This window comes from Watersipora subatra, chromosome 4 (assembly GCF_963576615.1).
Source record: "Watersipora subatra chromosome 4, tzWatSuba1.1, whole genome shotgun sequence".
Taxonomy (NCBI): domain Eukaryota; kingdom Metazoa; phylum Bryozoa; class Gymnolaemata; order Cheilostomatida; family Watersiporidae; genus Watersipora; species Watersipora subatra.
In genome coordinates, this window is record NC_088711.1 from 58231223 (window position 1) to 58257571 (window position 26349).

General features: G+C 37.8%; 1 protein-coding gene across 1 annotated transcript in view; it reads right to left on the reverse strand.

Moving 5' to 3' along the window:
• Positions 1-16: 16 nt before the first annotated feature.
• The window catches only part of LOC137392828 (uncharacterized), a 29978-nt gene continuing 3645 nt past the window's right edge, over positions 17-26349 (reverse strand). The window contains exons 2-11 of the mRNA XM_068079158.1: positions 21435-22515; positions 16249-16330; positions 15012-15097; positions 12140-12201; positions 5650-5800; positions 3333-3431; positions 3114-3212; positions 1933-2025; positions 1461-1682; positions 17-290 (exon numbers count right to left, since the gene is read on the reverse strand). Of these exons, the coding sequence (XP_067935259.1) occupies positions 243-290; positions 1461-1682; positions 1933-2025; positions 3114-3212; positions 3333-3431; positions 5650-5800; positions 12140-12201; positions 15012-15097; positions 16249-16330; positions 21435-22439 (1947 nt within the window). The 5' untranslated portion in view covers positions 22440-22515 and the 3' untranslated portion in view covers positions 17-242. The remainder of the gene's footprint in view (positions 291-1460; positions 1683-1932; positions 2026-3113; positions 3213-3332; positions 3432-5649; positions 5801-12139; positions 12202-15011; positions 15098-16248; positions 16331-21434; positions 22516-26349) is intronic.

The following is a 26349-nucleotide window of genomic DNA, read 5'->3' on the forward strand; positions in this document are numbered from 1 at the left end:
ATATTAAAATTTACAATGAAATGATGTAATCATGTTATTTATGTACAGTCACATACTAAATCAGTCAGAAAAAACAACATTTGTGTAAGTCACATGCGCTGTAATATCAAAACCAAATCCACACAACCAGATGTGGGCCTGTAGCACCTAGCAGCGAACTCTGCTCCGATCCTCTGCTGGCCGCCGAAGTGTGAGAGTCCTCAACAATGGCTTGCATATAAAGCTATACTGCTTACTTGAGGTCATTCAAAGGCGACTTTAACTCTGCATACAGGACAGGTTGCCTTTTTCTAGAAAAAATGATTAATTCTAAAATTACTATGAACTGAACAAGTTGACATGCAGAATTCGAGTTGCTGGTCGAGCAGAATCCATTTACCCGCGTGGTTTTTATTTGTATCATTTCCAATAAACACCTAAGGCTTTCATTCATGTTCTCCTGCCACAAAGAGTTTCTGGTCAGGCCTGAGCTATGTAAGGCTAGTTATGCCCTAGCCTGTCAAAGCAACAACCCTCAACTTCTGTAATAATGGCTTTAGCCTTAGACTCCCTGAAAAAGTGGCCCTAGACACCTGTAAGACTACCACACTCCTTAGTAAGACTACCATACTCCTTAGTAAGACTACCATACTCCTTAGTAAGACTACCATACTCCTTAGTAAGACTACCATACTCCTTAGTAAGACTACCATACTCCTGAGTAAGACTACCATACTCCTTAGTAAGACTACCATACTCCTTAGTAAGACTACCATACTCCTTAGTAAGACTACCATACTCCTTAGTAAGACTACCATACTCCTGTAAAATCAAAGCTTATCAATTCAAAACCGAGGTTTGTAGAGGCTAATGTAACACATATTAGAATCACATTTCTTTCATGACGACAATAATAACCTCAAACTGTTGTCTGCGAGTAAAGAGCTCTAACAACTATTAGTGTTTCTTTAGTCTTATGCCTCCAATTCAGGGCATTCAGCAAAACAAAAAAGAAATGCTTTGTTTGTATTGTTTCATGATTAACTGTTCCTTTCTTAAATAAATAATTTAAAAAGCTGGCCTCAACAAAAGTGCAACGCCTGCTGTGAGCCACTAATTGTCGGCTACTTGTCTAACGATGCTGATGTTGACCATTATTTATCTTCATACAGCTCTTGTCAAGTGGCACCGACTAGACAGTCGCTAGGCTTATAGGCAGTTAGATAGGAGCCAACTCTATGATCGATGAATGAGCGACACCACCATATTTGAAATCAACCACATCCTGTATCATTTTAAGCAACTAATAAAATCATTACACACAGGGAAACGATCACCTAAGATTAAAAAGTCATCAAGATACAGATAATGACTCCAACAGCTAGTTTATAGAAGAGTCATGCCCCGCAGACCTGCTACCTAAAACTGTGATCAACACAGCCATAGTCAATAGTACAGATAGAAAGTATGTGTCCCCTCACCTGCAACCACTGGTCTATACAAGAAGAGTGATAGTCATGGAAGCAATTGAGAGTGCGAATTTCTTCTCCATTCTCAAAGTCTGACATGCAAATACGACACTGCAGGCCATCCGCTTTAGCCTCCCCCTCCTTGTACCTCCTACAGGGTAGTTGGCTAATGAGCTCGGGTTCAAGGCCAGCTTGCCTTGCATCTCCTATGCGCTCAGCCAGCTCTAGCAATGACTGCAAATATACATAACAGGATAGGGATGACATCACAGACTAGAGATAACATCACAAACCAAAGATGACATCACAAACCAAAGATGATATCATGGACTAGAGATGACATCACAAATCAAAGAAGACATCAGAGACTAGAGATGACATCACAGACTACAGATGATGTCATAGACTAGAGATGACATCAGAGACTAGAAATTCATATCACATAATAAGGAAAGTCAAAAATATTGAATATCTGAAAGTTCACCTCGTAGCTGTCATCCTCCCCCTCAAACATGCCTAGATCTTGCAATGTTCTACGGAATGCATTCATGGATTGTTGCTGGTTCATCCCCCTTGACTGTATCAATGTACATGAAAGGATATTCATCCAAAGTGTCAAGAATTGAGCAAAGATACATATAAATACACACTTTTAAAATAAATGGTTCGAATCAGTCTCTAGTTATGCATAACCCTAACAAAAATAAAAAATAAAATAGACAATCAGAACTCTTAAAGGTCTATCAATAGAATATGTTCACAAAACCAACTTTCAAAATTTTAAAAGCATTTGAGAAAAAAGGTTACGTTGTAGCCTTAACAAAACCCGGTGTGCTCAGGTTTTGCTTGGATAACTGGTTAAGGCCAGTTCACACCATATTGCCGTTTGTCAGTGTTTCCCTCTCGGCATTCATCATCGATTATGTGAACCGTGAATTGATGGCATCGATGAAGCAATGCGGACACGTCGGGAAAGTTTGCAGCTGTCAAACCTTGCCGATATTTCACCGCACATCAACGACCGCCTTTTAAATGTGAACCATTTCGGCAATGGTAATTTATTCATATCTGTTTACGATAGTCACTGCGGGACTAGTTTTTGATTCCAGCACACGAAAACAAAGAGGTCTCTTCGCAAAAATTAAAAAAGATAAATGAAAACACTACGTCACGGAGTATTTCCTAATGCAAACGCGGATGATGGCGATGAACATTGTTATCATCGATGATCACCGAAGTATTGTGGCATCAACGCTGAGATACGGCGATATAATGTGAACTAGCCTCTAATACCAGTTACTCAAACACAACTCGGCTTCTGCCAGAGGTCAATAGATCATAAGAGGTTATTATGATTGACAGCATTCAGGTAATATCATTTATACTTATGAAGTACTTGAGCATAATAAAGTGTCATTAGACATCATTGGAAGCTATAAAAAACTTGACTATCACAAAAAATGAAAATACAGTTTACGTAAGGATAATTATTGGTTACAGATTCTCTTACTACGTACTTCAATTCAAGGAAATAATTTACAAAGCGTGAAAAGTGAGGCAATATTGCACATGTACACACGCGCGCACACGCACACACGCGCACACACACACATACACACACAATAACATGCAACTACTGTCAACAAACAACAAATCAAGGCATACCGTAGAGCCTGCATTCCTACGATTGGGTTGTCTGAGAGATGGTGGTACAGGGCCTTGACTAGGGGGCATTTGCGGTGGGGGAACTGGGACGCCTAAAACCTACAAAATATAATATCCACTGTCTCAATTGCCTCAATATGCAAGTTTTCAACTAAAAGAGCAAATGAAAAGTACGTAAAATGAGCGAGATGATAGAGAAACAAGAGAGGATAACTGTACCTCGGTGATGACAGCGTCATCTACATACTCATCAAGGGCTAACTGCCTTAGAAAGTTCAGTCTGTTCTCCACATCGTCTAACTCTGGCAGCGATGCTCTCTAGGTAACACAGGCACACTAAGCATGGCACTGACCATATAACTGATAGCCATACCAAACTTGCAATAGCAAAACATGATTTCTAAAAATCAGAGATCTCCTCATTGTCTAGCATGCCAGTCAGTTCTAAAAAAGCTCATTTCTAGTGCAGCACAACTCCTACTTCTACCATACAATGCTCTGGTTGTTTGCGTTTATTAGAAACTTGATAAATGATTGCCTTCCTAGCCATTGCTAGCTCAACCATTTATCACAAGTATGACTTATTGACATACGAGTGAGAACAACTCCACATTATGTAATGTAAAATGAGAGAGAAATGAACCAATTACCTAGTACCTTAAACCATAACTGCCATGAACAACTTTTATCGTATTTACTAGGTAAATCAGACATGCTGATTCCGATTTTGTAATCAAAATAAAGATTAGGCCACTAACTTTCAGAGTAATAAAGGATTTTTTATAGCGTTTTAATATCGGTCTCGAAAACAACACGATCGGCATAACAAGCTCCGCCCATAAATACTTGACGTAACCTAGCTTTTTAGGAACAGAAGTTACGTAGAGATGTTTAGACCGATTTAGAATAATAGAGATGGGTGATTTAAAATCTATTAATATCTGAATCCAGCTTTAAAAATAATATCAGTCTTTTCTGAAATGTAGATAAACTATTTAGCATTGCATATTTAAAAAGCGCGATAACAACGCTAGCTCGTGATAAAACCGCGCTTTTTGAGCTCATTTTTCTCGGCGTCCAGCCCATTTAAACGTCATGTAACAAGCTGCGAGCAATTTTAAATAGTTTATATCCCTTTCATAAAAAACTGAAATTATTTTACAGGCTGGATTTAGATAATAATGGGTTTTAAGACACCCATCTCTATTATTTTTAATCGGACTAAACTTTCCTAACTTCCGTTTCTGAAAAAGCTAGGTTTCGTCACATATTTATGGGCGGAGCTTGTAATGCCGATTGTGTTGTTTTCGAAACGGATATTGAAACGCTTTAAAAAAGCCTAAATGACTTTGAAGGTTAGTGGACTAATCTTTATTTTGAGTACAAAATCGGAATCAGCGTGTCTGATTTACTTAGAAAATACAATAAAAGTTGTTCGTGACAGTTATGGTTTAAGTTTGGCCATAGCATAAGTGAAAGGTATGTCATGTACAGATACTTTCTATGTAAAGAATGTACAAGATGAGACAACTACAACAAAGACGTATCAATGTTGTTGTGTTTAGAGAAGAGGTAGGCAAAAAATATACTTATGTCTGATGCCAATTAGCCATCATGAACATGTCAAGCGGTGTGCAATTATTTCATTGAATGAAACTATCTCTTTTCATGATGTTCCGTGGGAGATCCACACAAACAAGAAATATGCAATAAAAACCGATCACTGTCTCAATGTTACAACTAAATTAAATTTTTTTTGTGCTGGAAATTTTCCACACACATGCTCAGGTTAATATTAACAGGCTACAGAATATGGCCAACTAGACATCCTGACAGCTGTTAAACACTGCACACTTGTATGCACTACATACATCTAACATACATAACATATGGCTGATATACACTACACACAACTGTTATATACTACCTAAAGCTGATATACACTACACATAACTGTCAGGTAGTTCCTAAAGCTGATATACACCACGCGCAACTGTCATGTACTGCCTAAAGCTGATACACACTACACACAACTGTTATATACTGCCTAAAGCTGATATACACTACACACAACTGTCATGTACTGCCTAAAGCTGATACACACTACACACAACAGTCATGTACTGCATAAAGCTGATATACACTACACACAACTGTCATGTACTTCCTAAAGCCGATACACACTAGGCGCAACTGTCATGTACTGCCTTTAGGCAAACATGACTGTGACATGTGCCTTTATTCAGGCCACACGCGCAAAAGAATCTTCGCTACGACACGTGACAGTCCCAACTCACGAAGTGGATATCAAAACAGGTTAACCTCATATGTTTATGTTAAATCTTATGTACAAAAAACTACAAAAATCTATCCATCATGGTAGTTTTCTTTAAGCATTGGGTAAAAAAACTTATTTGTTAAAAACAAAGTAGCAGCCAGTCCGTTTTGTTTTTAAAAGCCAAGTGCAGTACTCCGTTAGAAATAGTTTAGCAATAGACTTGGCAGAGGGCCAGAAATATCAATGCAATGTTCTCACCCTCTGAGACGTTCTGGGTGAACCTAGAAACTCTGTAACGGCAGAAGATGCACCTATAGCATGCAGCAATCGCTCCGACCTCTCCGGCAACGGGCTGTCCGTGAATCGAATCCTCTTAGTTGAGCTGCTGCCTCTCCCTGACTCTGCTTGCCTGTGAAAACCAAGATTGTCACAAAATGGCGTTTGGTGTGATACTTGTGTAGTGGAGTGTGTACATCCAAAGGATTGCAAAAACAGCTTCTGGATTGAAGGGATTTTATTAAATGTATGACCTGCATGTGACCTTTCATCTACATGTAAAGGTCCAAACACACTAGGCGATTTTATCGGGAGTGTCATGAGGAGGGCGGAGATATCGCTGGCGTGTGCCTAAACACACTTGAGCGATTCACCAGCATACGATAACGTGGGCGCGCTCACAAACTGCCAATAAAATTCCGTATCATTAGTTTCTTTGGAATTGTTAATAAATTTAGGTAGGTCAATATGGCGTCGTCTAGGCGACAGCGTGAACAACTTCTGCATTTGTTATTACACCTATCTCACTTTCACGGATTGTACACTGCCTACACTACAAGACATAAGAAAAAACCATTATTGTATTTTTAACTGTAATATTTTTACGATTTTTATACATATTTTATTCTGTAGTGGTTTTTTATATTTAATATATTAAATATTTACCGTTCTCAAGATGGTCAACCTGCGCAACGATTGACTCCAAATGTTGGTTTTCAACTCGGATTTTTTGTAATTTTTGTTTGTTATGGTTTACAGAACTGGGAGTGTTATTATTAAATCTATGAACAATTCAGTGTTCGTTCTGAAGATGTTTCAATCGTAACAAAATAGCAAATTGTGGCTGCTGTACATTGTGGAACATCGATAAGAAATAGTTTCCCGTCATAAAATTGCATTCTGGTAAAAACCAACCAATCGAAATGCATCTCGTTAGCGATAAAGTTGTGTAGAGAAAGTCTAGCGTTATCGCTCTGCATGAACACGCTGAGTGAATTCTAGCTCAGATTAGCGCCACGCAGCGCGATATCGCTCTAAATATCGCCTAGTGTGTTTTCACCTTAAAGCAGATGAAACAGAAGCCCAGGTGTGCAAACTAAATAAATCCATAAATTTCTAATCATCATAACTTGACAAGCAAGGCAGGTCTACTACTTTCAATTGTTTTTCCAGCTGTGTTTGTGTTTCACACTTACCATTTACTATGTAAATATTACCAGGTACAGTACCTGGTAGTATTTACATAGTACAGGTACATTACCTGGTAACATTAACTGTTACCAGGTAATGTTACCAGGTAGCGCTACCAGGTAAGTGCTACTAGGTAATGTTACCAGAAAATGCTACCTGGTTTATAATTTGATTAATTTTCTTCAAGTTAAAAACAGATCTGTTATGATGTGCACTTGTTTTATGTGTATCTGTTTTATGTGTACTTGTTTTATGTGTATCTGTTTTATGTGCACCTGTTTGACTGCACTTGTTTGAGTGCAGGACAATTGTATATTTGTCATATTGCATAATGTCCATATCTTCAGTTCAGCTTCAGCTGCCAATAAAGCAAGTCACAATTTCTAAGCCTAAAGTAAACCAGTGTTTCAAATGCTCAACATATAACAATTTGGCGACGAGGATTAAAGGAACTTTGTAATGGCTTCTGCTTCTGACAGTACTGTTAAGCCGTTTTTTGTGTCTACTGAGCCCTTGACTGTTGGTTCGAGGTGGAAGAAATGGAGAAGATCTCTGCAGTATCACATTGAGGCGCGTGGTGTAACAAATGCCGAGCGAAAGCGTGCCATTCTGTTGGACTGTGCTGGGGAGGAAGTACAGGATATATACGATACTCTTCAGGTAGGAACAGACGGTGATGCATATACTAAGGCTATGGCAGCTCTTGACTTATATTTCACACCGAAGACAAACATACCGTATGAACGGTCTGTATTCAGACGGGCTGGATTTAACTCTGGTGAAACTGTTGCTTCATATGTCACTAGGCTGAAACAATTAGCTGTTACCTGTGAGTTTCAAGAAAGAGACACGATGATTAGGGACCAGGTAATTGAGAAATGCCCTTCGCTAACACTTCGGAGAAAGTTGTTGGAGAGAGGATCAACACTAGACTTGGACACTGTATTAGCTTTAGCAAGCACGGAAGAGTCTGTAGTTAAACAGGCAGATGAAATACAGGCACAAAGAAATAGTGCTATTTCCAGTAGTGGTGGTAACAATACTGTGAATAGAATTTTTAGTAAATCTGGTAAAAACCATAAAAAGCGTGTTCAATCTCGACAACAATTTTCTGGTTCGGCTAGTAGTGATGGTAACAGAATATGCTACAGATGCAAGTCTCCAAAGCATCTGGCATCATCGAAAGACTGTCCAGCGAGAGACCGAATTTGCAAGGTGTGCAAAAAGAAAGGACATTACGCCGGCTCTAAATTTTGTGAGCAAGAGAAGAAAAAGATTGTAAATAGCGTTTCTGAGGAATCATCTACACAACGAGAAGACAATTATTATACAGACACTTTGTTTGCTGTTACTGACACTAATATCAACACAACTGGTGAGGTGTTTCCACATAATTCTTCTGCGTCTGGTAAGGTTTCAGTCAAATTAAATGATGTGGCTGTGCAAGCACTTGTAGACTCAGGTGCTTCTTGTAACCTGATGGACAAATGCACAGCAAAGTCAGTAAATGCTAAGATAGTTCAGACAAACAAGAAACTGTACGCTTATGGTAGTAGTTCTAAGCATCTTGATTTACTTGGTCAGGCTAACATTGATGTTTTTGTTCCTGCTAATGGCAATTTTACTACTGCTGTATTTTACATTTTCAATGGTAATGCTGCCACACTAATAAGCAAATGCTCAGCTGAATGTTTGGGCTTGTTGAGAGTTGGTCCTTTGGCTGGTGGGGTGAACAGTTGCAGTTCAGGCAGCTCTACTGGCCTGGGTGTGGAGCCATGGATTAGCAAGTACCCTCAATGTTTTGCGGGTGTTGGTTGTCTAAGGGATTTTAAGGTTTCATTGCACATAGACACAACGGTGAAACCTGTTGCACAACCTGTAAGGCGCATGCCATTTGGACATAGAGATTTAGCCCGAGTTAAGATAGATGAGCTTTTGGCTTCTGATATTATTGAGAGGGTAGAAGGTCCTACTCCCTGGGTTAGTCCTATTGTCACAGTGCCAAAAGACAACAATGACATTCGTTTGTGTGTGGACATGAGGCAAGCCAACAAGGCAATTGTGAGGGAGAGGCATCCTATTCCAACCATACAAGAGTTACTGTTTAATCTGAATGGGGCTAAAGTGTTCAGTAAGGCTGATTTGAAATTGGGTTTTCATCAGTTTGAACTAGATGACCAGTCTAAAAGTATCACCACATTTGTCACTCCTTTTGGTTTGTTCCGGTATAAAAGACTAATGTTTGGAATTGCCTCAGCCCCGGAAATATATCAGTATCAAATACAAAAGGCTATATCTGGCTTGGCAGGCTGCCAGAACTATGCTGATGATATTATAATATATGGCTCGAGTAAAGAAGAACATGATGAGCGGTTACACAAATTCTTGCAGAGAGTAAAGCAACTTGGGTTGACATTAAATGCTAGCAAATGTCAGTTTGGCTTAGACGAAGTTTCCTATGTAGGTTACAATATTTCAAGCAAAGGTGTGAAAATTTGCCCAAAGAAATTGAAATCTATTGCAGATGCTAGAGTGCCTAAAGATGTATCTGAGCTAAGAAGCTTTCTAGGGCTAGCCAATTTTGTGGGGAAATTTGTGCCACAGCTATCTACACATGCCGAACCTTTGCTGCGGTTGACCATGAAAAACACAGCTTTTATTTGGGAGAAAGAGCAAAATGCTGCCTTTTGCAAAATTAAAGCACTTATGGCTGACAGTAAAACGCTTGCTTTCTTTGATGCTAATGCTAAGACCAGCATAACTGCTGATGCGAGTCCTTATGGCCTGGGGGCAGTTCTCAGTCAAAATGTAAATGGAACGGAAAGGGTAATTGCTTATGGTCACAGAAGTCTCACAAAAACAGAGAGACGCTATTCACAAACAGAGCGCGAAGCCCTGGCGCTGGTTTGGGCTTGTGAACATTTTGCATTGTATTTACTTGGCATCAAATTTTGTCTCATAACAGATCATAAGCCTTTGCAATTTATTTTTAACAGATCTACATCTCAGCCTACTCCGCGCATAGAGAGATGGGTTCTTAGGTTGCAAGCGTTCAATTATGAAGTGGTGTATAAGCCAGGTAGTCAGAACATAGCTGACCCCCTTTCTAGACTGTCTGTAGGTATAGACAATGAGCGCTCCGTTGCTAACGTTGCTGACTCATACATAATGATGATGGCTAATGAATCAGTTCCAGTGGCATTGACTTTCTCTCAAATTAAAGCCAAAGCTATTGAGTGTCCTGAAATGAAATTAGTAAGGCAGGCTTTGTTAGATGGTCGCTGGGACAAATGCTTACCTATATACAAAGCAGTGTCACCAGAGCTGAGTCAGTGTGATGGAGTCATTTTGCGTGGTAATAGGCTTGTGATTCCAACAACAATGAGAACTTCGGTAGTTAGCTTAGGTCATGAAGGTCACCTAGGCTTGACTAAAACAAAGCAGCGCTTGCGGTCCAAAGTTTGGTGGCCATCTATGGATAAAGATGTGGAAAAGATTTGTAATCAATGTTTTGAATGCTTGTTGGTGTCCACGCCGAATAAACCTGTGCCAATTTCTTGTACTAAATTGCCTGACCAACCGTGGCAACACACTGCATGCGATCTTCTAGGACCATTACCTAACGGTGAAAGTATATTTGTTATTGTCGACTATTACAGCAGGTATTTTGAGATCTGCTTCTTGAGGTCTACCACTGCAGCCAAGATTATAGAGGCGTGTGAGGACATATTTAGCAGGTGGGGTCTTCCTTTATCTGTGAGAACTGATAATGGCCCACAGTTTGGTAGCGAGTTTCAAACATATTTGAAACAAAATGGGGTGTTCTGGGTTTCAACTACTCCAATCTGGCCTGCTGCTAATGGGGAGGTAGAAAGGCAAAACCGTTCTCTTTTGAAGTCTCTCAAAATTGCTCAAAATTCTGGCCGTAATTTCAAGAGTGAGCTTAGAAAATTTCTTATGGCTTACAGATCTACGCCTCACTCTGTTACTGGTGTGTCACCAGCAGAGCTAATGACGGGTAGGCAAATGCGTACTAAACTTCCATGCTTAGAGCGTTGTGAACCTAATCTAGATGGTGAAGTTCGGGATCGGCAGGTTTTGGCTAAAATGAAATCTAGAGAGTACATAGATGCTAAACACCGTGCTCAGAATAATGACATTGCTGTCGGTGATACTGTCTTGGTAAGAGCTGAGAAAACAAACAAGCTCAGTCCAACTTTCAGTCCTGAAAGGTATCAAATTGTGTCTAGACAAGGGTCAGAGGTTGTTGTGAACAGTGAGAAAAATGGATGACAGTTCCGTAGAAATGTAACTGAGGTTACAAAATTCCCTAAATCACAAGCAGAATCTGAAATAACCCAATACCAAGAGTGTGAGAATGACGAGGGAAATGTAACTGATGCTAATTTGAAGGCAGGGAGACCCATAAGGGAGAGAAAGCCTCCTTTGAGGTTTGGTTGTCCTGTTGCCCACTAAATGGTCCTTAGCCAGTAGCTCAGTAATTTGAACTCTCTGAAATAAGTATTGTCTTGCTTAGTGGTGGAGCATGGGATTCTTTGTTTATGTGCTAGTATTTCTTTGGTCCTTTGGATGGCTAACCCCTTGTCGGCCAGTGGTAGCTTTGCACTTAGGCTGGGCGTGCTGTCTGTGCTGCGGCTGAGTCCTGTCTCTGGAGGTCACTTGCTCTCAACCTCAAATTTTGTGAGAAAATTGTGTGGAGGCATTACCATAGGCTGGTTAGCTTATGCTATTATTATATGCTTGTAACTGCTTTATTAACATGCTGCTTTTGTTTCAATTCTCTTATTATTTTATTTTAATGTTTGTATTTTAGCTGTTAGTATGAGTGTGAGAAAAGGAAAATTTATATGCTAATAGAAATTTGACTTGTATCTCGATTCTTTTATCTAAGAAGGGAAGGATTGTTATGATGTGCACTTGTTTTATGTGTATCTGTTTTATGTGTACTTGTTTTATGTGTATCTGTTTTATGTGCACCTGTTTGACTGCACTTGTTTGAGTGCAGGACAATTGTATATTTGTCATATTGCATAATGTCCATATCTTCAGTTCAGCTTCAGCTGCCAATAAAGCAAGTCACAATTTCTAAGCCTAAAGTAAACCAGTGTTTCAAATGCTCAACATATAACAAGATCCATCAGTTTGATCTCTAGCTGTTCGTTATGTAACAACTTATGGAGAAGGGCAGTTATGAAAAAGACACCCTGTACAGAGCGGTAGTAATACCAGTAAAGGTGATGGCAGCCAAGGAAAAACATACCTGTGATCAGGATTAGGTCTATGGGCATTGATAGCTGTATAATTCTCCTCATCAAACTGAGCCTGTGAACAAACAGAAACCTTCAGTTTTGCATAAGGTATTTATTATAAGCGGTTAAACCTAAAGAATCACAGTTCAGACAGGGTAAGTTAGCACTAGAGGCCAGATGGCGTAAGCACCAGCAATTAGTTATACATTGTATTTACTAACTGAAAAACTGGTAAAAAATATATACATAAATACATCTAACTCCCAGTGGCTAATTACTATAAAGGGTTAAATTGCTCTCCATCAAATCAGAGCTTTAGCAATTTTAAATCGAAACTTTACTATTATACGAGCTGTGTCCGTCTGTCTGTTTGTCCGCCTGTCTGTCCAAAGCCACGGTTGGATGTTGTGAAAAAGATTGCACCATATGGGACTCGAACTCACAAAATGTAACTTAGCACACGAACGCTAACACCTGCACCAATCGACCGCTTTGCCACACTTCGGAATAATTTTGCAGACAGGGATTACACCTGATGATCTCTCGTGCTACACCGGACTGCCAGGGTACTAGTCGTTATAACGCATCCATTATTAACATTTATCATAACAGTTTGCAAATGTGTTGACTAGTAGCAACTTTTAATCCCCAAATAATACAAAAGCCATGCATATAATCTATATAATCAAGTCTCAATGTGTGTCTTTTGCTGGTCTGTCATCCGTGTGTCCAGTTAGCGATGAAGTTTTAGCAACGATTTGGCTCTCAATGCCAAGTGATACTGTTATTTATTGGCAATTTTTAAAATTTCAACAGAACTTCAAAATTATATCATGATAAAAAAATTGAAAATAACGTAAAACCAAACATAATTAGAAAGAATCTTTCGCGTTAATAAAACACTTCCTACAGTTTTGGAATACAAAGATTTTTTTCTCAAGCAATGTAAAGATGTAGGTGTGTCCGAGTTTTTCTAATTCTCTAAAAACGCTACTCCATCCCTTAAAAGTCATGAAGGGCATAATTTTATTATTATACAGCTTTGATATACGATCACCTCTACGTATGAGTTTTTTTAAAATGTAAATTTGAGCAAATATTCTACTTAACAAACAAAATAATTTCCAACATACCACATTGTCGTTTGTATGCATATTATATAAGTAATGGTGCATTAACAATTTCCAACATACCGCATTGGTAATGTCTTTAATCATGTATAACAATTTTGTGAGTAAAAGATAATAGAAGTTGATAGAAGCAGTTAAAATAATAAAAATGGTAAACATATAAATTGAGTTGCTATATATAATAATAATATATAACAATAACATATAATAAGAATAAGTCATGCCTTTTATGTTCAATATTCACTCAACCGCCCCATTTACACATCGCTAAACTTATAATTCCGATTTACGTGTTTCTCAGGAAAGATTACAAAAAAAATCTTTTTTACTGGTCATTACTTTTTCAATTTAGTTTTTATATTTAGTTCATGACTGCAGTTCAATATAAAACATGTTTTAATACTATATGTAACTAATTTCAAAACTTTTTTTAGCTTTGAAAAGATGCAAACAAAATACATCGGGTTTTCATAAGAATACTACTCAATACCTGGTGTTGCACAGGTAATAAAAAAGCACTTGTACAAAAATAATTTTTATTTAACATACAACATTTATTATATTTTAACTTTTAAATGAAGGGGTTTATTTATTTATATATTTGATTATTTTTATATTCGGCCAATATATTTGAGCAGGCTGACACCTACTTTTGCAATTTCCGCACCACCAGGAGGTAGGCAAATGATGTATTACACATTTTTAAGGTAGCAGGCTCCCCAGCATGCATGCCAACCGCTGAAATTCTATGCCACTTGTAATATCTAAAGAATTTGATTGTTGTACACAAAGTTCATTTTATGAAAATAAAAATAGAAATCTTCTAAAACTTCATATCCAGAAAAATGGGTTTTGTGCAGTTAAAAAAACTTCCAGAAAAAATAAAACAACAGTAAAGGTGTTTAGATGTGACATAATTAGCAAGAAATGGCTACATAAAGTCTGTTCTACTACAATGAATGCAATAAAAATATTTGATACTCATATAGTTAATACAAACCGAGAAAACAATATAAAAATCATGATTATGTTAAATTAATAATAACAATGAGTACATAAATATGTGTGTAAAAAGATGACTGTTGCTGTAGAGGCTATCCATCAAAATTTTCCATGCAACAATTCTGTTACAAATGTGAAACTGAGGTACCAGGATTTAATACATGACTGAAGCACGCGAGGGAAAACTATGTGGTGAACGCGCGTAATGAACTCAACACTAGTTTGTTGAGGCCAGAAAATTCTACACGTTAATGCACCATTACATATGCATACAAACGATAATGTTTTAAACGAAATTGAAAAATATAGTCGTAAAAAAGTTCTAACTTTGATTAAATAAAATAAAGAAATAACTTGAAAACTGTAAATAAAAATAGGCAAAGTTTTGTTCATATTAATGATTGTGGTGTGCAAGCTGTGGAGGATGTAGCCAGCTAAGAGAAGCATATGTTCTAAAAACAACCTTTTTTAAACTGTTTGCAGCTCATAGAAAAACTAATCTGAGACTATCCGGGTGGGTACATTCTGATGCGAAGTCATACGCACTTTGATTGGGAGGTGCAATAAGTATGAGCGTTATACCGTAGTGTGACAAGGCGATCGCGAGGGGTGGTGGATTAACCACGCGTTTCGTGATTAGGAAGAATATTTGTTGTTGCTTCAAAACCTACCTAGCAACCAGAGTCTGAAATATGTCCACAAAACTGAATTACAATTGTTTAAACTTCACAAATCTACAGTGTAATGATACCTGGAGACGTAGAGCATATTCCAGGTCATCCTGGAACTGCTGGTCTTTTTCGCTGTTGGTTAGCATCACAACATCCTCATCGTCGTCTGCAGCAAACACCCAATTATTCACATGAAAGTTTTATCTGATTCACAAAATATACTTATGTACGGGTAAGTGTCTATCAAGAACACCTGCAGATGTATGTCAAAAACGCTAGCTAGCTACAATAAGCACCTGCGGTGTCTAAACATTGATGAGTAGCTGTAATACCTAACATGTCATAAAGGAGCTACAACTAAAACCTCTGCCCGCTAAATGCCGCAGGGTTAGTGGCTCTGACAAACATGGGAAGTTATATTTAGGGGTAGTCTAACAGATATCTGTATAGTCCTGTTGGTAACTATAACTAGCATTATGAGAAACCCTTATGATAACGTATAGTACATGAACACCCATGAATCCCTGTCAGTAAGACATATATATATTATATCTTACTGATATATATAAAATATATATATATATATATATATATTAATTTAATGTCACACCTCGGGTACCAGAAGTGTAATATAACTTATTCACTGAGTGAGACTTCTTAACATTCCTATGGACTCTCCTCGGCAGTCGCTCTCCATTTAAGTGAGTTCTTCTCACTACTGCATCTAGTCGAGCGTTTTCCCTGGTCCAACCTGAGGGTCTGAGCTTATCTTTATTGTTCAGAATTTCAGATTTCATCAAACTTTTCTTACGAGCAGAGCAGTTTGCCGACGGCGTCTTTGTTGAGACACCGTGCTCTAATACACTCGACATGCCTTCATCAACCATTTCAGAAGTGGTCACCAACGATTTGAGCACATTTGCAGCTTTGAATGCCGTTGAAAACACTCGTGGGTAGCTTGATACGACGTTATTTTCTGATGAATGACCCACATTCGCTAGGCTGTTTTGCGTTTTTCCTGAACCCCCTAACGGCAAGCGCCATGCTGAGTTTTGTTGGCACAGTGCAAGACCTGAACTACCAGGTGGTAACACTTCACGTTCTTCAGACCTCTTTACAGAAGTAACTCCATCCTTATCATCTGCATCAGAGCTGCTTACCAAAGTGATCCAACCGAGCACTCCAGAAATCGTATTATCAAAGTTGGTTGCCATTGCAATAATGAGCTAGCCACAAATCAAATACAACGCAAAGCCTATAGGAGCTATAAGAAAGCTTTGCATATAACACTGAGCTTTATTGCTAGCCAAAGCTTACCTTCTATAAAAATGACTGAAGAGTTCGGTTTCACCACAGCCCTATTCAGACTTTCATTCCTCCCTCTATCGCTCCTCCTTAGCTATAAAAATTAAACAGCAATACATGTACTAGTCGATGCGTAGCTTTAGTAGCGGGAGTAAACAATAGCTTCATAACGTATTTAAAGTGATAGGCACACAAGCTTCATAAAAGGTAACGGACTCAACATTTTATAAGCTGTAAGGGAACTCTATTAAGCCCCGCTTACAAATGATACATTTGCTGAAACAAAGGCTCTAAGGCTTATGTCAATACACGCAATAATTGAGCTGATTCATGCCTGTTGCCTTCATCTTCCTTTGGTGAAGGTAGGGCTAACAGATAACGCTAACAGATACGTGCAAGAGCCTGTTTGCAACTACAGTATATAGCTGACGCTATGAGTAACTCTTATGATAACGTACAGTACATGAACACCTATGAACCATTATCAGTAAGATATATATTAACTTAATGTCAAACTACGAGTACCAGAAGTGTAATACAACTTATTTACTAAGTGAGACTTAACATTCCTATAAACTCTCCTCTGCTATACCCGATACAAGTGAAACGTAAGAACAACTTTAGGAAGCTACCAAAGGAATGTATAAATACATGCAGCAACAGTGTTTGGTTTGAATTTGTCCAGAATTGCCACAAAATACTTTACCAAATCTCTTAGCTTGACATATCTATTAGTAAATCCTACTATGTAATTTGGTGTGCGCCTGCATGTTTTTGTTCGTCTGCATCAAGGCTATGCATTTCCATATTTTTTGACTGATTTCATTCAAACATCATAGACATGCTTCACGCCTTCCACCAAAATATTTGATTTCAAAACTTCGTTTGGTTCCTGATAACCAGCCTCTTAGACACTCATCTGCTTGGAAAGTCAAGAACAAACATTCACATGTGTTAAGGACAATTGTCCTCAACGCGTTCATTGTTTGTTCATTTATTCATTGAGTTTCATGACTAGAAATCTGTTGTAGTGTGCATAACTATTTTCACAGAGCTTATATTTGGCTACTTTTTGTGGCCACAATACTCATATCAATCCTCAAGCTTGCTTCTTACAAATTTTATGCTTTCGATCCCAACATTATTATACTACTCAGACCACTCATTAGTTTTTTTAATTTGGTATACTGCTATTTAGTTTATTTGTTGTAGTACTTTGTGGAAAACATATATATTATAAAATATGACTATTAATTACCATAATAAAGATTGCTCATAATAATAAAATTGTTGCCATGAAAAAAGTGTAGCAATTTGTGCCAAGAACATAAACACATGTCGCTAGCTATCTGATTACAAATGAAAGATATCCTAAGAAACGCTGGGCTTTATATACTGAGCACTATATCAGCATATATACAAACAGAATATTGTATTTTAAGGAAACTGCCAGTTCCCTTTACTCTCCACAAAACGGTCAAACAACAACACTGTATGTTAAGTGCCAATGAAATATTTATTTACTGAATTTATATACATGTATATGTATGTCTGTGGATCTGTCATTCCGGCTATAGCGCACGCTGATTATTTTAGCGATGCGGCCACACGTTACGATGCCCCTGTTAAGAAATATTTTTAGTAAGGTTCGATTGCTATATCTGGGGTCAAGGCCAAATCTTCTTGCGCGGACAATTATTTTGTCTCCGTACCGGCGTATTTGAAATTTTGATGGATAGCTTCCGGTGGAATAGTAACCTTTTTTATACACACACATGCACACACTTCTATGCAAGAATTGTTATTATTAATTCTACATATTCAGAACTGCTATTTTGCTTTCTCAGTTCGTATTAATTGTATCATTACCGAATCATCTTTTATTGTAATCGTAGCAAAACCAACTTAATTTAGCTATTACTTGCTAATTATTTCACATTTACATCTAAACCTTTTTATAATCGTTTTATTTATTGGACCTGCACGAAACATTTGCCTCATGATATGAAGTTTAAATGTTAGAATGACAAATGTTGTTATATGTTTAATACAAATCAATTTTTTGACCAGACTTTTTTATTACCCGGGCAACGCTGGGTAGCACAGCTAGTGAATATATAAGTATAAATGCATTACAGACTAAGAACATACATGCAGAGGGCATGTGCGCAGAACAACTCAGCTTCAATGAACGATTTCTTTTCCTTTTATGTTATTATTCACAGTTTAGGCTCCACCCCTTTTTTGTTCTAGGCACGGCTTGTTCTCGGTCATTTTCTCGGTCCCTCAGATTTATTCTCGGTCCCTTGACTTTCCTCTCGGTAGTCAGAGTTCTAACCGGTGGCCGGGCTTTCCTCTATATCTCGAAGGCTCAGTCCTACGACTATATTGGTCAGGAGGTCTATCGCTACGCTGATCACAGTGATCTGCCATTACAATATGAGTTACTCTTACTATCAAAGCACTCGACACCCAAATGGTTCGCGAGTTTGATACATAAAACAATTTGACTTCTCTTCACTAAAATTTGATTTGATTCTGTCAATCTGAAGATAAGATAGCAGATCAACTTGGAACCCTAAGTTTTGATATGCGTGCTAATATACCTCAGTCAATCTACCGACAACTTGTCAGTCACAAGAAGAGGATACTTGTCCTGAAATATAAGGATTAACTTAGTCCAGCTCCTTGTACATCAACACTCAGCAACAAAAGACATTCGTCCTTAGCTTCCACAGGTAACTTATTTCAACCTAATCACTATTGACCTAATCACCATTGACCTAATCACCATTGACCTAATCATTTGATTGCATCATAACAGAGATTTGTCCTCAGTGTCTAACCACTGATAGCTAAGCAATGATAAGCTATGTGGGCCACTCACGGAAATTCAACAAGAGTTTCACAGTACTGCAGATATGGAATAAATTTTCGATTAAGACAGTGTCGGCTACGGAGTGAGACCTCCTGCAAATGCTGGCTTGGGAGTGGTCTGACAGTGATTGTATATGATCTGATAGAAGATATGCACAGCAGAAAACAATCATCCCATAAGAGGGATGATTAAGAAAAACAGAGGAGTTGAACACACTTATTCCTAGTTAACACAAATCTACAAAGCTAGGACAAAACATGAAGACTGGTTCCCACTGTATTGCAGTATGTTGGAGTTGTCTTCCCAATGATTAGACAAATATGCCAGGAAGCATTGCAGCTGTCAAACTTCATTGATATTTAACTGCGCATCCATGACAGTCTGAGCAATGTGCACCTCTTCATCGATGGTGATTGGCTGAGATTACTTAATCTATATCTCCCTTCATGATAGTTGCTGCGGGACCAGTATTTCATCATTTTATCAACTGCATCGCCTAATGAGAACGCTATGCTGTAGGCTATTCTCCGCTGTAAATGCAGATGGGTTTGTGATAGTCTGAACATTCCTATCACAAATAATCGCCAATTTAGTGTAAGTTTAACCGCCGACACGCCGTGATACAGTGTGTACCAGCCATATTTTCATCCGGCAATATTACCTCACCAAAATCGTTATGGTTATTTCATCCAGCTCACCAATTCAGCCAATGAGAAATGAGGTTAAATTAAACTCTGGCAAACCTGAACATCATCACTTTTTCATGTTCAATTGACAAATAGCATAGATCTAGCTTCATCCAATAGGGAGGCTAGAAAGCATCAATTGTCCAATCATATATACCCTTTCCCTAATGAATTTATGAAACCTAGCACTGCTTGATCACCAGGATGCTCCCAACAAGCTTTTCTTTTGGCCTACCAAATTCTATTATAGGTTTTATCCCCAGTTTCATTAATGATTCTTTCTCGCATGAGCTGAGCATTCCTTTAGGCCGGTTCACACTACATCGTCGTATCTCGGCGTTGACGCCACAATACTTTGGTGATCGTCGATGATAACCATGTTCACACTATCACATACTCATCCGCGTTTGCATCAGGAAGTACTCCATGACGTAGTGTTTTCATTTATCTTTTTAATTTTTTGCGAAAAAGCCTCTTTACTTTCGCGTGCTAGAATCAAAAGCTAGTCCCGCAGTGACTATCAAAAACGGATATGAATAAATCACTCTATCAGCGACCACGAATTACCATCGCCGAGATGGGTCACATTTGAAAGGCAGTCGTCGATGCTCGGCTAAGTATCGGGAAAGTTTGACAGCTGCAAACTTTCCCGATGTGTCCACGATACTTCGTCGATGCCATCAATTCACCTTTCACATAATTGACGATGAACGCCGAAAAGGAAACGCTGACAAACGGCGATATAGTGTGAACCGGCCTTTAGACACGGAATTTTAAAAACAACTTACAAACAATTTTACTGGATGGCCATACAGATTGGAAAGGTCATTTAGAAGAGAGGTTCAGACTATTGTTAAAGGCACTGCCTACATATGTGAATCTAAGAATTCTCAGATAGAATTATCATCTCTTAGATCAAAAATAAGGAAGATAACTTCTAATCCAAAATCACATGACAGCACATTAATGATAAACTAAAAGAGATGACAACTTACAGGTGCCTGGCTAGATTCAACTACAACATATTGCTTTATTAACCTTTGAAGTTTCTGCAGTCACCTCACCAAAATTTCAATGTTTTGAATTTAGTCAATAGTGAAGTGCATTTAGTCAATAGTGAAGTGAATTTAGTCAATAGTGAAGTGAATTTAGTCAATAGTGAAGTGAATTTAGTCAATAGCCATTAATGAGGATTTGATTAATCCTAATTTAGCACTGATCTGAAAAATTTAAACCAAACAGCTATAAAATTTATGTTTTTAAAAGATTATGTAGGCTAAATTCTCAACATATCATTTTTAAGGTTCGAAAACCATTAAAAATGAAATGTTAATTTGTTACCACAATTATTCTGTAGTACGACAAGGCAGTCGCGTGGTGTGGTAGTTAGCATGCCTGTCTGCCAAAGCGAGTGCGTCGGTGCAAAGCGGGTTTTTTCCATTCCTAACGTTAGCGAAAGTGTGCATTTTATCGCTATAACTGGACACACAACAGACCAACAAACATAAACATTTAGATTTATATATAGATTAATAGTTATAGAGTTATTTGTATACTGCATCACTGTTCATAGCACAACGGTTTACTTGATTACCAAACAGAGCACAGGCCAACTGACATGTCACTAATCTTACCTTCTTGTCATGAGGAGCAGTGTCATCTAGTGTTAAATCCGATTTGCTAGCAGATGATGATACAATTATTATATCATCCTCTGTACTTGAAGCAGCCACTGCCTCATCCTTAGTTTTGTTTGGAACTTTGGCTACAGCTTGACTCGCTTTGATCGTCGCATTATCAACCACCGACTCGCTGCATTTGGTTTCCATTTTTTCGACTAAAGGCTTACTGCACTTGGTCACAACTTTTCGACGTTTATTCGCAGGCTGTTTGCCTTTACGACTTGTCTTCCTGAGTGCTTCACTGTCCGAATCATCACTGTTTGGACCATCCTCGTGAGGGTTGATTAGAAATGCTGTTGGTGATGAAGAAGCTGAATGCAGCCGTTCACGAGGTGATGGTGGAGGATTCGCAATTGGCTGGAGAGTCTTTGAAGAGTCTTTAAGAAAATCAACTTCAAAAAGTGATAACTCCGAGTCAGAGTCATCCATGTTGTCAGTTTTTTTCATCGTAATTTTTGGTAGTGGTGAAGAGTCATTGACTTTCTCAGGCGAGCTTATGTCACTTTTTATGACATCTGAAGTATTCATCTTAGAGTCTACAGTCTGAGCATGGTCAACTTTAGTAATAGGAGAAACAACTGCCGTTTTTTTACTCGCTGATATTGGTCTGAGCGGTAAGGCTTTGAAGGCTTTGGCAGCTTGTGCGGCAACTTGCCTGGTTACAGGTCTATTGTCTGCTGCCTCATCCGATTCATCCATTAATTCGGTACAACGAAGTTTGGCTCGTTTTCGAGTGTTTTTTGGGGCACCTACCACAACTAGACCTTCAGACTCTAAAGCTGAAACTGGTTTTTCCTCATCAGAATCCAAAAAAAGAGCTATATAGTTAGGTTTTTCCTCAAGCATTTCTGGTGAAAGACAGACAAAGTCCTTATCAGGGGATCGGCTTTCCTGGTTGTTCCTTCTAAACTGTTGAATTCGCCATTTGTTTAGCTCAGCCAAATGGCTACTAGCCATTAATCGTTTCCTTTGTGACCTTAGCAATTTTAGTGACCAACCTTGCTTATTTTGCTGAATCTTTTTGTACTCCAGCCTGCAAAAATATATGAAAACTAAACATAGTGACGTAGAAAATAAGCTAGACAATTGCGGGTATTGGTACAAACTATGAAGTTGAAAATGTTGCAGATTTGTGTTTACTAATTTCACTTAATTTTAACATAAATAAAGTTACATTATGCCTAAACCCTGCCGATGATCACAAATTATGAACTAAAATGGTTTAAACAAACAGTTTAAACAAAGGACATTTCTCTTTGTATAGTTCTAATAAAACTTGCTATCACTTAACAAGTTAGTATACATGAAAAGAATACAGAAGACAGTTAAAATGCTTGAACCTTACACATAATACAACAACGCAACATTTTAAATTATTTGTACATTGATAAGTTCATATTCAAAACTAAGGAGTTGCTAAAAATAAGCCAAGGAATGACGTTCAGCAAAAAACTTGTGTTAAGTGTGTAAAGGACTATTAAAATTACTAAATCTGATATCGTCATTGGCCAGTGTGAATAAAGTTAATTTCTATCTATTTCTTTTCAAAAAACTTTTACCAAATTTAACAACTGTGGAAAGCTTCAGAGTTATTAATGAAAAGCTGAATTAGTTCAACAAACCCTTGAATCACTCCAGAACTGATGAGCTGACACGAGAAAACATTTCATAGTCACTCACAAGTAGTTTAGTAAACGAAGGAATTTTTGAAAACAAGTGATTTTCAGCTCTAATCACCATGTTTTTCCACCCCTACACAACAGCCACCATTGTCATCAGTTAAAAGAATTGTAATATATTAAACTTTTTAGTCAATTAATAACTAGATAGTACAAAAATGAACAAGCCTGGTAAAACTGTAGAACTATAGCTACTAATTCCAGTCTGCAACGGCTAGCAATTACAGCATTATTGCAGTAGCACTTACTACAGGACACACAAGCTAGGGCCAGTGTTTATCTTAGCCATCAATGCAAAGTTTCAACACATCCTTGAAGTTGTGAATTGGAGTTAAATTCAATGCATACCTACAGTTACATAATTTTACGAGGGCGATTCGATAAGTAAAGATAATTTCCTTAAAAGTTAGAGTATTATTGTGATACATGCATAATTTTTTGAAGTTATGTTCTTTTAGGTGTTGTCTTCACACTGTAATCTTTTTCAATAACTTTGAGGCTATAAATTTTTTTGGAGACTATTTCAAAATGGCTGCCCCTCTTGAAATTTGTTCACATGTTGTACAGAGAGCTGTAATAAGATTTTTGTCAAGTGAAGGAGTCAGACCAAGTGACATTTATAGGAGAATGAAAGCTCAATATGGTGAGTTGTTTAAACCAAAACAGAGTTTTCAAATGGGCTAGCAGTTTTAAGGAAAGAAGGACCTCTATTGAGAATGAGCCAAGGTCAGACAGGCCAAAAGAAGCAGCCACACCATCCAATTTGGAGGCTGTGGCCATGTTTGTCAGAGCAGACAGGAGGATAAAGGTAGAGGAAATTGCTGAATCATTGAGCATCTCCATTGGAACAGTGCCTTCCATTTTTCATGAAGATCTTGGGTACTCAAAGGTGTGCTGCAGGTGGATACCCAAAATGCTCAGTGATGCCAACAAAGCTAAGCGAATGGAAATGTCTAGGAAGAATCTGGACAGGGTTCAAAAAGAAGGTGATTCCCTTTTAAACAGACTTGTGATGAGACCTGGGTGGCACACTATGAGCCAGAGTCAAAGCAGCAGTCATCGAGGTGGAATCACCCATCATCTCCTGTCACAAAGAAGTTCAGAGCACAGAGAAGTGTCAAGAAAGTGATGTTGACTGTTTTTTGGGATGTGAGAGGCCCAATTACAGTAAGCTTTCTTGAGCAAGGAACCAGTAAACAGTGAAAATTACTGCCAACTGCTACAGCAAGTCAAGAAGGACATTAAGAACAAGAGAAGAGGCATGCAATCTCGTGGCGTCATTCTCCACTAAGACAATGCAAGGCCCCACACTGCCACTCGAACCATTGAGACCATAAACCAACTAGGTTGGGAACTGTTGGACCACCCACATTACAGCCCTGATCTTGCACCTTCTGACTATCATCTCTTTGGTGCTTTAAAGTCCTATACCAGAGGGATTCATATGGAGACTCATGACGAGGTCAAAGCTACTGTGAGCGAATGGTTACGAAGGCAATCTGCAGAATTTTATGCAGATGGGATCAAGAAACTGGTACAAAGATGGCAGAAATGTGTTGACTTGTCTGGCAATTATGTTGACAAATAAAAAAAAAAGTATCTAACTCAACTACAACTTGACTTATTGTAAAATTATCTTTACTTATCGAATCGACCTCGTATATGACGTCGAGTGACTAATCATTTTATGTGTGTTCGAACAAAATACAGGTTGCATAAAAAGTTACTGCCGTCATCTAACCATTAGATAATTGAAGTATGATTAACATGTAACATTATGATTACAAAAGTAACCTATATTTTAGATTGCAACATATAGGTTATTTTTTTAATAATTTTTAAAGTTATAATTAACAAATGTTACATTGCAAAAGCACCATAATAATTCATTGCAATTCCTTTTTATACAAAAACACAACAAGATGTTACCCGAAATAATTTTGCTGTGGTGTCATAACGCTATTGACTTAGAGTGACTCATATTTTTTGTGCATTGAATTAAAATTTAGACTGCGCAAAAAAGTTACTGCTGTCAACTAACGCACCAATCAAGAAATTTTAAAAATAACTTGTTTTAACCATGTTTAAGGTTACAATTAACAGAATTTGCATTGCAAAGTATATTTGCTTAGTTCCTCTGGTGTTTTGAGAAATGATGGTGAATCGTGAACGCGCATCCCGGCTGGTATTGCTTGGTTTACATTTGTCACAGATGGTACACCGACGTAGCTTCCTGTACCATTAGTAGTTGTACTAACTTGTGCATTATCACTATTATTGTTATCACTATTATCACTTATATCATTATCATTGCATTATCACTAGAGGCTGAATACTTGGTTTCAGACATCTTTGTATCCAAACATATATAAGACTCACATGGGTTTATAATAGATTGCTTGATTGCAACTTGCATTTCAATTTTTGCAAAAAAATAGTAACTTAAAAGCAGGATTATCAGCGGTCTGCCTAATATTCTAGAACCAAACAGTCTCTTAAACACACAACACCTGACAACTATCACTGTAATAATTTGGGTAAACAACTCCAATATACAGACAAGGAAAACAATGATAACATAACTCCAAATATAAAACCTTAGATATTACATGATGACCCCCGCCATTTGATGCAGAAGTAAAGAGAATACATGCAAGATTGCCTTGCAAGTAGTGACGGGGTCAACTTTTGTTAAAGATATTTATATAGCCTAACATTAAAATTCTTTATATTACATAAACTGGTCTAAAATATCTGAGAAACCTAGTACAACAAACAAAAATCTAAAAAAAGAATGTTAGCAACAGTAACTTCTGAATATCGGTAGAGTATGTTTTTTGCATCATACATTATTTCTTCGCTATCTGGCTCTGCTACAGAAAGGCTGTTTGTTTTAGTGCATAGATACAGTAATCTCGGTAATGTCACAGTGATACCTTTGCAATAAGCAGATGTTTGAAGGTTAATAATGAAGTAGGCCTATAACCATAATTTTAACGAGATCAAGGCATATATTTATGCAACTTTAAAGAGAGGACAAATCTGAACATCAATAATGAGGAAACAAAGAAATACAATTTTCAAAAGGAACTCTGGATGGAAAAATACAAATACCTCCAAACACCGTTAGGCACCACAGAAGACACAAGGGAAAAAGAATGTGGAGCTATGGAGCAGTTAAAGCATAT